Below are 17,579 nucleotides of genomic sequence, written 5' to 3' on the forward strand. Positions count from 1 at the left end.
GTTTTGGGGAAAAACCACTGCTCGTGAGGACCAACGGGATACATCAGCTCGACAAGTTTGAGAACCAAAACCACACAGTTTGTGAGTACAAGGACTGGCATGACGCACCCAGAAAATTATGAGGACCAAAACAACGCAATTTGTGAGTACGGTGACCGAGATGACACCCAAATAAATTTGAAGACTGACTATCTCATAATATATTATTACCAAATGCATTGACTTATCATATTGAATATGGTTTATATTGACATAAAATATAGTTGAAATTAAACCTGGAATTTGTATAGCAATCATTGTCTGGCCAGTGCACATATATATAGTGACAAAGATAGCAGGAATTAAATAACATTCAAGATGTCTGATTCAAAAGACAATATACAACCAAATTTAGACCGCGACTTACATCCATGGATCCACCTTTATTTGTAGCATGATAAATGTGTAATTGCACTTTGCCCAATTTACAAATTGGACTAATGTGTGGTGGTCTGTTTGGCCCACCTTGCCCATGTAACAACGGCAAACACATAGACATTGTCAAGTGCTTTGTCGAAGAGGCGGAAGTGAGCAATCCTCCATGATTTATTGAATAAGATGAGACAGAACACCGCCCAGAGACCAACCACATATCCTACACCAAGTCCAAAGGAAAATGCATGTACCTCATAATCATGTCCACCTCTCTTTTGATCAACATGATTTGGTTCTCTGTTGTTGGTGCCATTCTTCTGAAGGGGATATCCCCAAAGACCAATGTTGCCGTCATACATTAGTGGATTCTGCGTGTAGAGGGTGTCGAGCTGCCCCCTTGATGGGATTCTTCCTGTGAGATTGTTGTGTGATAAGTCCATGAGACTTAAATATGATAGATTTGACAGGATTTCTGGGATATCTCCAGAAAGCTTGTTTCCAGAGAGATCGAGCGATTCCAGTGATTGCATGGTTCCAATCCTTTCTGAAATTTTTCCAGTCAGATTATTCCTTGACAAATTCAAATTTACAACTCCATCTAGTGAGGTTATTTCTTCTGGAATTACTCCGGTCAAGTGGTTTGATGACAAGTCAATGCTCACCATCTCATAAATTGCAAAATCGTAGTAATACCGTTCTTGTCCCTTTGTGGTGACAGACATATTAACTTCATCTACTATTGGAAATTCATCTTTCGTCCCTTTCATTCCCATGAAATTTGACAAATGATGGGGTAAGCCACCTGATATGTTATTTCCTGCCAAATTTAGATGAGATAGACCTTGGAGATTGGTTATTGTCTCTGGAATGCTTCCAGTGAACTTATTCCATGACAGATCAAGAATATTTAGTCCTGTGTATGCTTCTAGGATTGTGTCCAACTTACCGGATAGCATATTGTTCCTTAATATTAGTGTTGAGGTCATTCTTGGCTCAGAACATTGTGGGAATTCTCCCTCCAAATGATTATCAGCCAAGTTCAAGGCACCCACGTTCAACTCACAAATGGAATGTGGAATATGACCAGTGATGTGATTGGAGAATAGGCTCAGGTCTGATAGGTTTGGGGCTCCAAAATTCAATGGTAGTGGCCCTGACAAATAGTTCCTGGAGATGTCTAGTGCATAGAGATTTGTTGGCAACCGAGGTATTTGGCCAGTTAGTTGGTTTGAATCCAAAGAGAGTTTAACTAATGATGTCATGTTCTCAATGTTTGTTGGCAATGTGCCGTTGATTCCGTTGTTTGAAATGTACAACTCCCGAGCCTTTGAGAAGGTGGTAGAAAACCAATTTGGAAGTGAATCAAATATAGATGCACTTGATATATCTAGCACATCAATATTGGTCTGTGACTGCAGCCAGGAGGGAAATGAAGGACCCAAGTGGCAGGATCGAAAAGATGCAGTATAAAGTCTGAATGTGGGTAACCACTCTGGACCCACCTCAATCTTCATGGAATTTCTTGACAAGTCTATCATCGTTAATCTTGACAAGCCATCAAGGTGCTCATGGGTTATAACACCACTGAGGTTATTGTAGCTTAGGTCCATGTGTGTCAAATGACTGACCATACCAATCCCAGAGGGCAAAGGTCCAGTGAATCCGTTGTAAGAGAGATCAAGAGTGTCTAAATTACGGAGCATGCCGATCTCAGAGGGCAATGGTCCGGTGAACTGATTGGTACGGAGTTGAAGAGTGACTAAGTTACTGAGCTTGCCGATCTCAGACGGCAGCTGTCCAGTGATTTGGTTATGAGAGAGATCAAGAGTGAGTAATCTGGGCCAACGTCCTATATGATTTGGTAGTGCTCCACTGAAATTATTGAATGACAGATCCAGTTCCTTGAGTTTGTTTGAAGAACATTGCGGTAGCCTCTCAAATAACTCTGTTATGTTGCCATCAAAGTCTTTGTCACTGAAGTAATAAGTTTCCAGATCGCATAGATTGCTCATGTTTGCTGTCATGATGTCTATGCGTCCTTGAATCTCTGCAAAATTAATGAACTGGAGGGACTTCATACCTCCCAGTGCATCAGGAACTGGACCATACAAGAAGGTTCCCGCAAGGTCGAGATATCGCAGGCTTGTCAGATTCCAAAACCAAGCGGATGCAGCTGGGTGGTCAAAGATGTTCCCAGAGAGGCTGAGCTGCTCAAGGTTTGTAAGATTAAGATGTGGGAGAGATTGGTTTGCGCTCTTAAGCGAGCAATCAGCAAGACGGAGGACCTTCAAAGAAGGAATTGTGTTCACCACATGAGCCCAATCAGGTATCCCGCTGAGGTCTACAGAGCTCATGTCAAGGTACCGTAGGGGCAGAGTTGATAACCATGAGACGTCAGTGGAGCTTAGTTTTGTGCCATCCCATGGGACATAATAGCGAGCAGGTGAGATGTCAAGGTAGTGCAGCTTTGAGAGGTTGCCGAGCTGAGGTGGCACACTCCCTGACAAGGGCATGGCAGAGAGGTCGAGATGCCTCAGGTTCTTAAGAAGGCCTAAGAACTCCGGCACGCCGCTGGCGCCAGCAGCCGGCGGCCCTGGAACTAGGTTGTTCAAGCTGAGATCAAGGCTCTCGAGATGATGCAAGGAGGTCAAGGAGGGACTTATCTCGCCCACCAGAGCTGCGGCACCAGGGTCAATGAGCGCGGGATCGTCGGGTTGCGCGTTGCCAAGATGAAGGCCGATGACATGTCCGGTGCCGTTGCTGCACCGGACGCCCTCCCATTTGCAGCAGTCTTGTTCCTCTCCTTGGCTCCATGAGGCGAGGCGGCCGGCCGGGTCGCCGGTGATGCCTCGCTTGAAGGCCAGCAGGGCGTCCCTCTCGCGAGGTATGCAGGCGGCGCCAGGGGCATGGCGACCAGCAGCAGCTGGCGGAGGCGCCAGTGACTTGGCCGCGGTGGCTGCGACAAGGAGAAGCAAGACGACGGAGGGATGCATATGCACGGCCTTCAGTTGATGATTTTGGTTTGGTATTTCTGTATGTTTGGGTCGGGTGAGATCGAATTGAGACGTAGATGCTTTGGTCTGATGGATCGCGATTATATATAAGCTGCTGCCTGCTGCTAGCTAGCAGGAGTAGCTACTTCAGTCTGCGGCCAAGTCACGGTCGTCGTCGACGCCTGTCCGTCAACATCCTGTCCCACGCGCTGTCGCACAAAGACCGTACTGGGGTCGGTCCACACTCAACAGGCGCCGATTCCGCGTTTTTCTCCGTACGGTTGTCGTCAACCCGTCCGGTCGTCCCCGCAGCGACCCCGTCCCGGTCTCAGTTGGTCAACATCGTCCAGCAGGGTGTCTCAGAAAAACAGCCAATGTGTCTCCTTTTAGAACATGTAGTACGAGGAGAATCGATCGGATTCGAACAGATTAGGACAGGATTATCCCGGTGTAATTTGGTTAGCTTCACCAAGATCTTGCTCTGAGCCTCTGACCAACGTAAAGCTTGGCCTCGATCAGGGAGTTCAGAAACCAGCCGTTTCTGAAACCCTGAACCTGTTGATGAAGACTCTTGTTCAACCTCTACTATCAATCGGGTGTTATCCCACAAGTCTGCATTGTATTCGACTAGTATTGAACAAGAACTGAGCAATCCACTAGGTTCAGATGTGCATCTGCATGCAGATCTGAGCTAAAAGATCAGGCGCTGAATGAGGCACGGCGCCAGCTGCCGACTGTGACATGTGTGGAGCCAGGACTTGCTGGAAACAAGTTCGAATACTCATTTGAGTAAATATTTACTTTCAACTGAAAAATTTACAGGATTGTGATGGCTCCACAGAGGAAAACACGCGGAGCTATTCAGTCAGACATAAGTTTACTTGCAGTCAAAAAACGGGAGGAAATTTACATCACAACAAAGTTACTGGCATGAGAGCTTGTCTTATTGGCTATAGACTCTTGTCGTAGGCTCATTCTCAGCTTTGAGGAAGCTATCATGTTACTCCAGTGACCTTGAGAGAATCAGGTTTTCAGTTGAGCAATCTTCTTCGAGACTTCATCAACTGCTTCGTCAGTCTCCATAATAGGGTCCTCCTGGAAAAGTGTAGATAATCCATGGTACTATCAGTTCATACTTGATATCAAGAATGAGATATTTACATCGAATAAGGAAGTGAATATACTAGCAGTTTTTGCCCAAAAGAAAACGCCAGTGCATGTATTTAATGATGAAGAAATTATGCACTGATGTGGACTACTTACATCATTGACATGCTTTGATTTTTCACCTATACACTTGGAAGCACTGATGCTTTCACTTTTCAGCAAGCTTCTCGCACTCAAGCCCGGTTGGTTTACCCCATCCGTCACTGAAGCTTGTGCTGGCTTATCACCCGCATTTCCATCTCCATGTTTATTGCCAATTACTCTTTCCCTGATACAAGATACGAGGATTATTAGTTTCAAGTAGATTCTAACTGTACGATAACAGGCAGCTCAATGTAATTGTGCTTAAGGTCTCTCGTTTGTTTACTCAAACTAATGAGCCAATGTAAACTACACATGCCTAATCTATTGCAGCGTCGCTGGCATTGTCCAAATAGAAAGTTGTCTAGGAACAACTACCATAAAATTCTCAACAAGATAAAAGAAAATGAAAGCTTTGATAATAACCTTGGTAATGAAACATTCTGCCGCAGCTGTGGACTGGGCTTTTCACCCTTTGCAGTACCTTCTTCCAAATGAGCAAATTGTCGTCTAAAGCGATCCACCCCACTGTCATACAAGATATCAAAGTTATATTTCCAATAAACCCTCAACCAATCATGCATATAATTCGGTAAATATGGATGTATAACTTTGTAGAGGCCAGAACTCATTTCCATTATCTATATAATTCGGTAACTAGCATATAGTCAGCAGAGTTTACAGCGAAGTGTGTTTGTTAAACAAAAGCAGTAACCCACCTTGGGAACATGAAGGTCATCTGGTTCTGGTCACCTCCACGTAGATATTCTTGTAACATCTGAGGATGGTACTCCAAAATCTAAAGAGATGTAGCGAGTGTTAGTAAAGTAACAAGACAGATAGCAGCTCTACCATATGTTAAGTAAGAATATAATTGAGCAATCGCACCTCTCGATAAATTAGTTCTCGGACATCATCTTTTCCCAGTTTCCTCTTCTCAAACTCAAACTCAAGTTTTGAGATAGGCTGTGCTATGGGTTCACGTTCAGAATTTGCTAGTCCATTAAAGTATGGATCTGTCAGGGCCTTGAATAACATTTGCATATATCAGAATTTGGAGCAACGTATCCAATGTTTTAAAAGTGAAATCTATCATTATGGTGAAAATGTTGGTCTAAACTACTCCTACCTCAGCAGCACTTGGTCGTTCCTTGGGATCAAAAGCAAGAAGACGTTCAAGCAAATGGAGGGCCATAGGATCTACCCCTGGAAACTTTTTAGTAAATGGAACCCGAGGCTTTTTCCTCATATTGCTTAAGTATCGTCGAGCTTTCTCATTCCTTATCTGCAATAGTTGAATAGTTTAGTGCAGAATGCGGAACACACGGTTTTGCATCCAGCAATTTACATTTCGTTTCTAAAAAAAATGACGTGGTGTGCAAACCCACGGCCGGGTGGCGTAATGCACCCGCCTAAGCCCAGAGGGTGAGTACTCGGGGGTTAGCTAGGATTAGCCCAATATCGGTGGAAGGATGCAATGAACACAGCAGGTTTAGAGTGGTTCGGACCACCGGAGTGTAATACCCTACGTCCACTGTGTGTTGTATTGCTTGTGTTCCCTTCGTCTCGAGAGAGTCTGAAGAGTGCGAGAGAGCTTGTGTGCAAGCTGGGGGAGGAGCTATGCCTGTCTCTGCATGTGTGAAAACTTGTGGACCCTCCTGTCCTTGTGAACCTCCCTCTATTCTACCGTGTGTGCTCTCCCTTTTATAAGCCCAAGGGGAGCAGTACACTGAGTGGGACCCCGACAGGTGGGCCCGGCGATGTATTATAAACTACACTTTAGCCTTCAATGCCTCAGATCCGGAGATCTTGTCGGCTTCCGTGCGTAGCTTCTGACCAGGGATGGTCTTGAGCTATCCTGTCGGAGTAGAGTCTAGCCTCTGGAGCCGCGCGTCGAGGTCATGATGAAGCGCCGAACTACTGACCCAGTCCGCTGTAGCAGCGTGCACTGTTGCTCCAGTTAGTAGCTGGTCATCATGACTCGTCGCCCACGCGCGCGGCGCTAAGACACTGCTGCGTGCCTCGGTAACAGACGAGCCGCCTTGGAAACAGGCGGGCTTACCGTGTTGTCATGTCACACCTGTCCAAGCCGTGAGTGGGTATCCGATACCCTGTTCTGGCAGCGCACGCCCCAACCACCAGCATTTAATGCGGCAGGAGGGCTGGCTTGAGGCAGAAGACTCGTGCCTGTGGGACACGTGGCAGCACCAGACCCGGGGGTTGGCAGCCGCGCCCACAGGGGCACGTGGCGGTTCCGGACCCCTGCCCAAGCGGGGAGCGGAGGTCCGGAGGTCAGCCCTGTGGGACACGTGGCGGCGCCGGACCCTGGGGTCGGCAGCCGCGCCCACAGGGGCTTGCGAGGGCTCCGGACTCCTACCCAAATAGGGTGCTGGGTCCGGGTCCCTTGGCTGGCTCGATGACTCAGGCCTCCTGGAGGTCCGGCTTCCACTTGTAGAGGCCCAGGTCCGGCCTGCGGAGGTTCGGGACCTGTCCGCGAGGGTCCGGACCCGTGGTCCGTGGTTGCCGCTCCTGAGCGCCTTCGTCCTTGTCTTGTAGGAGAGGGTACTCCTGTCTGAGTGTACCGACAAAAATCTATAAAAAGAATAGCAAAAGATTGTTGCTATTGAACATTGTTGTCTACTAGTGCAGAACTCTGTACTTTCTGGAAACTAAACATCCAAGCACTTGTTAAAAGATTTAGGACTTTCTAGCTATGTGTATGAACACAATATCAAGGGGCATAGTGAAATAGTCCCAAAAAAAGTACAAGGTTGTATAGAATAAACACTTGAAAGTTGCTGAAAATGTGAAAGAGTAATGCCAGGAATAAAAAGAAATGCTTAATAAAACTGTGGAGGAAATCAGATGCAAGGACTCGCAAATGATGAGTGAGCATACCTTAGAGATGGACTCCGCTGAAGGTGTACCAAGTAGATCAGTCATAAGATCCAACTGATGCACCACATTCTTCCCTGGAAACAGTGGCTTCCCCGTGAGCAATTCTGCAAATATACACCCTACGCTCCAAATATCAATAGCAGGAGTGTACTGCAAAAATCAATGCCAAATTCAGAACCTTGCAATTCTATAGCACTAGAAAACAAGCACGGAGATGATTCCCCCACTACGCACACTGTTCAATTAATACCAGACATTTCTGCAACATTAAATTAGTGGGTGGGGGAGGGGGTATATGTTTTTGGAAATTGCTGGGAACAAAAAAACATGCATATCATAATTTAAGCAGTCAAAAGAAAGAGAAAAGTAAAATAGAATAAACATCTGAACAATACATCTTGCAAGAGCTTTAGATACTGTAAAAATAAAAGGATAAATGCTGTTGTACACAGGGAAGTTAATCAATATAACTATAATTGGTTAAGTCAAGAACTCAAGATATCACCTGATGCTTAAGACTAACATGAGCAACAGATGATAATTTGGAACCAGTATAGCTCTATGCAAAATTTCAGATTATAACAATTTCGGAAGACAAAAGACGTGCTCATTGCAAAATAAAGCTCAGGTGAAAATTCCCTCACCTTTGAGAAAAAGGAGCCACATAATTCCGGAGCTCGATACCATCTAGTTGCCACGTAGTCCTACAGGAAAGGATGCAAAATTATAGGAAAACAAGTTTTGACTGTTCAGTAAATAAAATTATGCTCAACAGTATCAAAATGTCTACCGTCCAGAATATGGCTGATGGGGTGTCACAGAATGAAACACGGGCAAGGCCAAAATCACAAATCTTCAGCTTGCAGTCAGCATTGGCTAGAATATTCTTGGGCTTAAGATCCCGATGGAAAACGCTTGCTGCAAAATCAAGACTTACATAATGAGCATAGAAACAACGCATAACAAGATCTGACAAACTATTAACAGGTCCCATATATGTGGAGTCTAACAACCTGCATGAATGTACTTCATTCCACGGAGCAGCTGGTACAAGAAGAACTGATGATGCTCTGCGGTCAGATCATCATTTGCTTTTATTACCTGATGGAGATCCGACTCCATCAACTCAAAGATTACATATATGTCCCTGAATTCTCTCCTCGAAGGAGGAAGCATAATGTGCTTGATCTCAACTAAGTCTGGGTGATGCAGCAACCGGAGCAGCTTGATCTCCCTAAGGATGCGAGTTGCATCGGAGACATGATCAAAGACATCAACGATCTTCTTGATAGCCACACGCTCACCAGTCTGGGTGTCGACAGCGGCAGCCACAACACCGTAGCTACCTTTGCCAATGACTTCGCTAACCTGATACCGGCTCGCCTCACCATACTCTGTAAAGAATTCAGACTCCTGAAAGAGAGCAAGCGAACTGTCACAAAATGCTAGGTAGTGTAAATATTGTGGTATGGTACAGCGGGCATATAGGATAATTATGCAAACAAGAAAAAAAACGCATTCCACTGTACGGACTCTGGTAAGCAAGGATTGAAGCTTCAAAAACATGAACCTACCGGAGTAGATTTTTTTTATCCTTCAGATTTAGTTTGTATTAGAGGGTGACTGCAACTTGGTTAGTACTTAGTAAACACTGAATGTGATTGTTCCCAAATCAATAATAAGTTAGCAACCACCAGTGCCTCATCAAAAGTCAACAAGGAACACTGCACCCCCAAAAGAAAACTTCTACTGCAATCGGCCTGTACCCTGTTCTACTGCTGGCATTGATTCAGTTTCTAATGACAGGGACAACCAGTAGTGGTCCCCTGAATCTTCCAAAAGTCAGTACTGCAGATTGCACGACGTTTCCCTAAAGCACAAGGATTTTCCCAAACGCGGATTGATTATCGAAGCATTGTTCGGATGCCTCATTGAGCACGACCATCTCTGAAGTCTGAACCCCAACTATGCAGATCCAAAAGCATTTACAAGTAGGCACAATATAATTCATGGAATTCTGTTCACCCTGCTCAGGACGCGCGGAATTAAACTTCCGCACCCCACTATGAAACGGTAACCGCCATCAGGAATCTCATGACCTCGCCACGAGGGTAAAGTGAGCAGCCGCCAAACATCACGATCAGAGCAGATGGAAACAAAAAAGAAGCAAACGAAGGAGAGCAGAACAGGCCGCAAAGATCCACGAGCGCGATCACGGGGACGCTGTTGAGTTGACCCACCTTCTTGCTCGGATCCATGGGTGGCGGCTTCGTGCGCACCGGCGCGCGCGGACCTGCGCCCGGCTCCTCGGAGACAATGCACCCCTCGGGCGCGGACTCCCGGCCCTCGGCGACCTCCTGCCACCCTTCCTCCTCCTCCTCCTCCTCCTCCTCGGCGTTGTACTGGTGCTGGAGCGAGTGGGCGTGGAGGTCTTTGCTGGTGGCGGTGTGGTCGTTGTTGGTGGTGGAGGTCAGGTGGAAGGAGGAGGAGGAGACGCGGCGCGAGTGGTGTCGGAGCCAGCGGAGGAGGGAGTGGGCGCGGCCGCCCATAAACCGCGCGCCCTGGGCATCGGGCGCGCGCGCGGCGCGGGCGGTGGGCGTGCTCCCGGCACCTGGGGACGCCCGGCCGCCGCGGGGGAGGAACGGAGGGGGAGCAGCGCAGCGAGGCCGAGGCGCGCGGGGTGGTGCCGTGGCGAGGCGTGCGGGGACGTGGCGGTTCGCGCCTGTTGGGGATGGGCGCGGGACGGGAGAACTCAAGTGGGAGGGGCGTGGGGAGCACGAGCACGGGCGTAGGCTAGGGAACGCCGTTTCGATCTGCAGACTGGGGAACACGTCGGCGCGGCACGGGAAACTGTTTCGGCTTTCCCCTCGATTATGTCTTGTTTCTTCATTTTTTTTGCGGGTATAAGGAGAGAGCTTTATTGAATACTCAGAGAAGAGACACGCAAAAAAAAACTCAGAGAAGAGTTACAAATGCTAATGAAAATCTTAGAAAACACAAATGCTGATGAAAATTCTGGAAATTGCACTCAATCAAATCGGTCCATTTTTCATCTGACGGCCATCTTCATTCTCTTTTTTTCTCAAACTTCTTTTGTACTATGGGAGTATAGAAAATAGTGGTCAAAGTTGCATGTTGAAGACTAAAGGGCTGCTTGGTTGCCCACTGCAGCTTGCCATGCCACATGCCACACTTCGGTGGCGCCGATTTCCACCGCCACACCCGCCTAACCACTGTAGCGTGGCGAGGTGTGGCTACAATCCAAACATCCCCTAAGTCCCCTCTTGTTGCATAAAAAAAAAAGACTACTAAGTCAGATATCCAAAACATTACAAATTTTATTAATGAATGCAGTAGGGTTTATTTCTCAACAAACAGAAGAGCAATGAGATGTTCACAGAATCAAAACATCTATTGCATGCACCATGTGAAATGTATCGACGTTGCTGCAGCTGAGCCACGAGGTCTGTTTGGTTGCCAATGCCATGGTCAAGTTGTCAGCTACTTTGTTCACAAACACTCTGCACTACATGTTGATTCCAGATGTGAAAACATACACAATGATCTCAACGGGTAAAAGGTTCAAGCTCTTGCCAGTGAAAAAGCTCAGTTTATCAAACAAAAATGATCTACGGTAAAAAAAATGTCAGGGTCTCAACTAATAACAGAGGTAAATAGTTGAAGGCCGGTACTTCCAAGAATATCCAGAAAAAAGTGTAAATTTCCAGCATGGCAGCACATATATCTAACAGTAAGAATCCACTATTCCTTTGGATAAAATAAATCTAGACTAGCATCCAGGTTCCAGGATAGGGTAATGACATGCTCCGTCCTGTGAGCCTGATAGCTCCCCTCATTTTAACTGCGACACCCAAGCGCACTAGCAACCACCCATTCTCAAATGGGCTACAAGCTTCCAAGCCACGGCTGGGCCAAACCAAAAGACACGAAGATGCAGTCTTCCCTCGCTGCACCATCACCATATGGAAATTTTGTCAGCTACCAGGTAGTACTACACTACTGGACACAGAGAGATGAAAGCGACTTGTGTGATACATGACTTCGTTTTTGCAAGGGGATAAACGCAGATAGGCAATTGAAGAGCCAGTATGGGATGAATAAGGCCAGCCACATGTTCTGGTGGTGTATGTTCACCAGCTCTCGCAGGCGCCGAGTTTCTCCTCCAACCCATGTTCAGGCTAAAGATATGAAGAGTTTAGCCGGTTAGGCCATTCATACTTGCTTTAGCTCTGCTTCAGCGTCTTTTTGATGAGTAGAGGCTCCCTGTCTCGGCCCTCCTGCCGGTTGAGGCCGGCAGAGTGATGAGTGATCGGAGTCATGCTTGTGAGATTGGGCTTCGTCGTTGTAGCCTCCGTCGCAGCTTTAACTATTAACAGAGCTAACAATCGGGGCAGGCATCATAAAGGTAACATTCAATAGTTCAATATCCCCTTTTGTTCAGTTCAGTTAGACACTCAAGCATCCGTGCTTTCAGAAAATGGCCAAGCAAGGGAAAGGAAGGACAAGACACACCATTCTGAACATGTATGTATATCTTATTCCAGTTGCAATTCCTAAAAAAAATTATGTTGTATGGGTGGCCTATGTCATACTGATCTCCCCAACTGCTGTTGCAGGGTGAGAAAGAAGAGAAGGAAGAGGTTAAAACAATCAGCAGCATGATCAACTCAGCCCGATCGCTAGACGATGACGACGATGATATGCTTTCCGAGATTGAGAGTCTACTGTCAGGAGACATTGACATCCCTATACCAAGGGATCGGTTCGATGTAAATGGACGGTCAGGGTACAACGCTCACATGGCTAATGAGGCTGCTGAGATAGACAGGCTGCGCAGCCTAGTGCGGGAGATGGAGGAGAGGGAAGTGAAGCTCGAAGGCGAGCTGCTGGAGTACTACGGCATGAAGGAGATGGAGACCGACGTCGCTGAGCTGCAGAAGCAGCTCAAGAGCAAGACGGTGGAGATCAACATTCTCAACAACACCATCAATTCAATGCAGGCAGAGCGGAAGAAGCTGCAGGATGAGGTTGCTCGTGGAGCGGTAGCCAAGGAAGAGCTCGACAAGGCTAGAAGCAAGATTAAGGAGCTGCAGCGGCAGATACAGCTGGAGGCTGGCCAGACAAAAGGTCAGCTGATGCTTCTGAAACAGCAGGTTATCGGATTGAAAGCCAAGGAGGAAGAGGCAGCCAAAAAAGAAGCCGAGGTCCAGCGAAAGCTGAAGAAGCTCAAGGAATTGGAATTGGAGGTTGTTGAGCTCAGGAGGAAGAACAAGGAGCTTCTGTACGAGAAGAGGGATCTCATAGTGAAGTTGGATGCAGCAGAAGGGAAAATAACAGAGGTATCTTACTACTCTTACTCTACAATCAGTGAAACTTGAATTCACATGATATTATTGTGACTTTCCTCTTATGCATGAGTCATGACAGTCATTATTCAAGATATTGCACAGCCTAATTATCAACATATTCCATGGCTAGTTCAACAGAAATTCAGTTAGATAAATACTTTACTACAGCATGTGTTAAGAGACAGCCTTCCATTTAACAACCAAATCAGAATTTATTTACAAAGGAAGAACGAACCTACTAGTTTCCTGCAAAGTATCATTTAGTCTTGATATACTCTTGAGATGTGTGCTAATGGAATACCCTATCATGCATCATGCAGAGCGATGTTGTCGCCCACGCAAGAGAAAAGATAAACAAGCTGAGGCATACAAATGAGGACCTCATAAAGCAAGTGGAAGGCCTGCAAATGAACAGATTCAGTGAAGTAGAGGAGTTGGTGTACCTGCGTTGGGTCAATGCTTGTCTGAGATTCGAGCTCCGCAACTATCAGACGCCATCAGGGAAAGTCTCTGCCCGTGATCTTAACAGGACCCTGAGCCCCAAGTCACAGGAAAGGGCCAAACAGCTTATGTTAGAGTATGCAGGATCTGAACGAGGCCAGGGTGATACAGACCTTGAGAGTGTTTCTTCAATGCCTTCTACACCTGGAAGTGAAGACTTTGACAATGTTTCAATTGACAGTTCTTCCAGCAGATACAGCTTCCTAAGCAAAAGGCCTAATCTGATGCAAAAGTTCAAAAAGTGGGGAAGCAGGAAGGATGATAGCAGTACTTTAGCCTCCCCAATCAGTGGCTCTCCAATGAGGAAACCAAAGGGCCCCCTGGAAGCTCTCATGCTAAAAAATGCAGGAGATGGTACAGCCATAACAACGTTTGGACAGAGAGATCCCAGTGACATCTTGGACGAGGAAAATGTTGCATCCTCATTCCAATTGATGTCAAAGACAGTCGAAGGTTTTGCAGATGAGAAGTATCCCGCTTACAAAGACAGGCACAAACTTGCAACTGAACGGGAGAAGGCGATAAAAGAGAAGGCTGGGCAAGCAAGAGCACAAAAGTTTGGTGGTGGCCATAGTTCAGCTCTTGTTTCTTCTCCAGAAGGTGCACTCCCACCAAAACTTGCTCAGATTAAGGAGAGAGCCCCAGCAGCTAATGCTGCATCCAGTGAGCAATCTAGTGACAATCAAAACAACACCCTGGTGGTGAGCCAGTTGAAGCTCGCCAACATTGAGAAGAGAGCAACAAGAGTACCTAGGCCACCTCCCACTCGATCAACCGCTGCTTCAGGAGCTACCAATACTTCAAGTGGAGTACAAACACCACGTCCACCAGGTGCACCTCCTCCTCCGCCGCCGCCTCCTGGGAAAGCTGGTGGCCCACCGCCACCGCCACCACCTCCAGGTGCTCTACCCAGGAGCCTTGCTGGGGGTGACAAGGTACACCGTGCACCGGAGATCGTGGAGTTCTATCAAAGTCTCATGAAGCGTGAAGCAAAGAAGGAGACATCTCTAGGATCAGTGTCATCCAATGTTTCTGATGCCAGGAGTAATATGATTGGAGAGATTGAGAACAGATCAACATTCCTATTGGCTGTAAGTATTTTCTGCTGGCAGCACCTTGCATAAATCCTGCCAAATTTATGCATTCCATTATTAATGTGAAATCTAATTGATAGCCTAAATTTAATCTGGAAAATGATTAAAAAAAATTAAAAAAACATGGAATGCTGCAGGTCAAAGCTGATGTAGAGACGCAAGGAGAATTTGTTGAGTCCCTAGCAAGCGAGGTCCGAGGAGCAAGCTTTGTAAATATTGATGTTGTTGTTGCATTTGTTAATTGGTTGGACGAGGAGCTATCCTTCTTGGTAAGTAGCCCGACCATATCCTTCATACATCGCATACAAAGTAATAGGAGTCCCAGGTATTGTACTTAGGACACAATGACATAATACCAAAGAGGATCAATGACTTTTTAGGTTGATGAACGAGCAGTGCTAAAACATTTCGATTGGCCAGAGAGCAAAACTGATGCAATAAGAGAAGCAGCTTTTGAGTACCAAGACCTGATAAAGTTACAAAACAAGGTCTCATCCTTTACCGATGATCCACAACTTTCATGTGAAGAAGCTCTCAAGAAGATGTATTCCTTGCTTGAGAAGTAAGTGTCGCATCTGACATAGTGAAACAGGAAATGTTTTTGCTAGGTCTAAGGCATATTGATAAAAATGATTTTACCTAAATTGATGACTTCACGAACTAACTGGTACCATACTTATGCCAGGGTGGAGCAGAGTGTCTATGCACTACTCCGCACTAGAGACATGGCCATCTCACGTTACAAGGAATATGGGATCCCAGTTGACTGGCTGTCTGATTCTGGAGTAGTTGGCAAGGTGTGCATCTCTAGCATATACCCCATTTATGTTCACCTGATAAGCAACCTATTTTGCCATCCTTAATTTAAAAAGATACATGTGTAATTTCCTTACAAAGGTGAGTATGTTTTAAGTCAGAAGAGTATGCATCAAAACTAACTCAAATCTATTTTATATGTTGGAGTAGATAAAATTGGCATCTGTCCAGCTCGCAAACAAGTATATGAAGAGGGTTGCTTCAGAACTTGATGCTTTGCAAGGCACCGAGAAAGAGCCCAATAGAGAGTTTTTGCTTCTCCAGGGTGTGAGGTTCGCTTTCCGAGTTCATCAGGTAAAGACTTCAAATCTATATTCGGAATCAGTCACTTCACAGGTGATTTCGAATCAGAAACTAATTCCTCGACCTTCTGCAGTTTGCCGGAGGCTTTGATGCAGAAAGTATGAAAGCTTTTGAAGAGCTAAGAAGCAAGATGGCTACACAGCCATCAGCTGCGCAGATAACTGAGGCATAATTTGAACACAGGAGTCAATACACATCTGGCTCGAAAAGCCATTTTTAGTTGATTAGCTTACGTGTACAAAAGAGAAGTGTAAATTTCAGTATTGCGTAGGACAATAAAAGTCTTCAGGTTTTGTTCATAGATATACCAGTTTTACTTAAAGAGTATAGATCTTTTTTTTCATTTAAAGGCTGTAAATTGTGCACAAGCAATTTCTGAAAAAGGAAACCTAGCAGGTAGCCAGATATATTCTAACTGAGCGTAGTTTTGCTGCTAATGAATGTCCATTCGGGTAGTCTGAAACTATGGAGATTATTCTTGTAAATGAACCTTACTACCTTACTGGATTTGCAATTCTGAAGGGATTGCCCAGTCACTACCCACAGACACACAATGCTGGAACAGCAGATCTAACTTCGAAAAATCATACCAGGACAAAAGTCCACCTGAAGTGAAGGGAGAAGGTCGAGGTTGCGGCGGCGAGCTCCACCAGAACGGAGAAGCGACCGCTTGCGGTGGGCGACTTTCCCTCGTTTCGCCGCCTACTAGCCGCCGGAGCCTCCTCGGCTCGCGGCAGCGATCAGAGCGGTTACCGGTGGCGACGTCGCTCCTCAGTGGAAGCAAGTCACTGCAGAGTGCAGAGGCGGCTCTTCCGGATTCAGGACGGTGAAGCAAGGCGACATCGTTGGTTATTTGGACCCTTGACGACTGGGCCGCAAATTGGCCCTATCTCATTTATCAGCCCACGTGCAGTCGAACCAGGATCCAGCCCATCTCAAGTCGCCCCGCCGCCCGCTCGAAATTTCCCCCGCAGCCAGTACACAGCGAAGTCAGCCTACGTCCTACGATGTGAAATTCAGAGGTTCCTTTTGCAGCTTCAACTCCAACCGAGTCTGGAAGGCGTATGCTGAACCAAAACACAAGTTTTTCACTTGGCTACTAGTACAAGAAAAGATTTTGACAGCAGACAGGTTGCAGCAAAGAACGTGGCCTTGCGATCCATTGTGCCAGCTTTGCCGTCAGGAGCCTGAGACGGCGACTCACCTATGCTTGCACTGCCCATTCGCGCAGCGAGTCTGGGATCACGTTCAGGCGTGGACAGGCAACAGGGTCATGAAGCCAACTGCAACTATGTGCATAGAGGAGTGGTGGAACCAGGAAGTGCATCTGCAGACAAAGGAGGAACGTCGATCTTGGGCGGCGATTAATATGTACACGGTTTGGAATTTGTGGAAGGAATGAAATCGACAGATCTTTTAAGCTAAAGAGGCTGACTCGACGACAGTATTCCAGTTCCTGAAGGAGGAGATGACTCTGCGCGTCCAGGCGTGTGGAACGCCGGTGTTTTACTAGTTTCTAATGTAATTTCAGCAAGAGTTCAGAGTTTGTTTAAGTTATTTATGTAATAGAACTTCTGTAAGACTAAACTTGTTTTCCCTTCTAACATGATTTGGCAGTGCTCATGCACTTTATTAAAAAAAATTCCCCCGCAGCCACAGTCCCACTACCAGCTCCGACTCGGACGCGGCCTCAGCCTCCGAAGGCCATCTTCCGCCGCGTCACTTCTTGTCTAATTTGTTCCTGCAATTTTGCTTCTATCGTGTGTTCATTTGCACATGACGTATGCATCTCAGTGAAATGCAGTAGTGATACTGATACAAAATTTCCGACCTCGACTCTTCCCAGTGCAGTGATGCGGGCATGCGGCCGACGCCAGCCGTCCCAGCTGCGACCGCGTGCGCGCAGCGCCGTCAGCTAGTCACCCAGTCATCGCCGCTCTCTC

At 46.5% G+C, this 17,579-nt stretch overlaps 3 protein-coding genes across 4 annotated transcripts; 1 reads left to right on the forward strand and 2 right to left on the reverse strand.

Moving 5' to 3' along the window:
- Positions 1-281: 281 nt before the first annotated feature.
- LOC120697756 (receptor-like protein EIX1) lies at positions 282-3,468 on the reverse strand. The gene has a single exon (XM_039981076.1). It carries the CDS (start codon positions 3,405-3,407, stop codon positions 477-479), a length of 2,931 nt encoding a protein of 976 aa, XP_039837010.1. The 5' UTR covers positions 3,408-3,468; the 3' UTR covers positions 282-476.
- Positions 3,469-4,179: 711 nt separating this feature from the next.
- Positions 4,180-10,301, reverse strand: LOC120697758 (mitogen-activated protein kinase 17-like). The gene is made up of 11 exons (XM_039981079.1): positions 9,794-10,301; positions 8,567-8,966; positions 8,344-8,471; positions 8,198-8,257; positions 7,554-7,703; positions 5,785-5,940; positions 5,544-5,681; positions 5,375-5,454; positions 5,082-5,183; positions 4,671-4,842; positions 4,180-4,502 (listed from the first exon to the last, which is right to left on the reverse strand). Exons 1-11 carry the CDS (start codon positions 10,100-10,102, stop codon positions 4,431-4,433), a joined length of 1,767 nt encoding a protein of 588 aa, XP_039837013.1. The 5' UTR covers positions 10,103-10,301; the 3' UTR covers positions 4,180-4,430.
- A 141-nt stretch (positions 10,302-10,442) lies between these two features.
- Positions 10,443-16,073, forward strand: LOC120697757 (protein CHUP1, chloroplastic-like). 2 transcript variants are annotated; one of them, XM_039981077.1, is made up of 9 exons: positions 10,443-11,979; positions 12,049-12,098; positions 12,191-12,913; positions 13,243-14,514; positions 14,655-14,786; positions 14,898-15,079; positions 15,203-15,314; positions 15,484-15,627; positions 15,710-16,073. In XM_039981077.1, exons 1-9 carry the CDS (start codon positions 11,892-11,894, stop codon positions 15,806-15,808), a joined length of 2,802 nt encoding a protein of 933 aa, XP_039837011.1. In that variant the 5' UTR covers positions 10,443-11,891; the 3' UTR covers positions 15,809-16,073. The 2 variants fall into 2 exon arrangements, with proteins under 2 accessions (XP_039837011.1, XP_039837012.1); XM_039981078.1 differs by lacking the exons at positions 15,203-15,314; positions 15,484-15,627; positions 15,710-16,073 and having other exon boundaries at positions 11,668-11,979; positions 14,879-14,994.
- Positions 16,074-17,579: the final 1,506 nt, after the last annotated feature.

The sequence above is a fragment of the Panicum virgatum genome, chromosome 3K (assembly GCF_016808335.1).
Source record: "Panicum virgatum strain AP13 chromosome 3K, P.virgatum_v5, whole genome shotgun sequence".
Classification (NCBI taxonomy): domain Eukaryota; kingdom Viridiplantae; phylum Streptophyta; class Magnoliopsida; order Poales; family Poaceae; genus Panicum; species Panicum virgatum.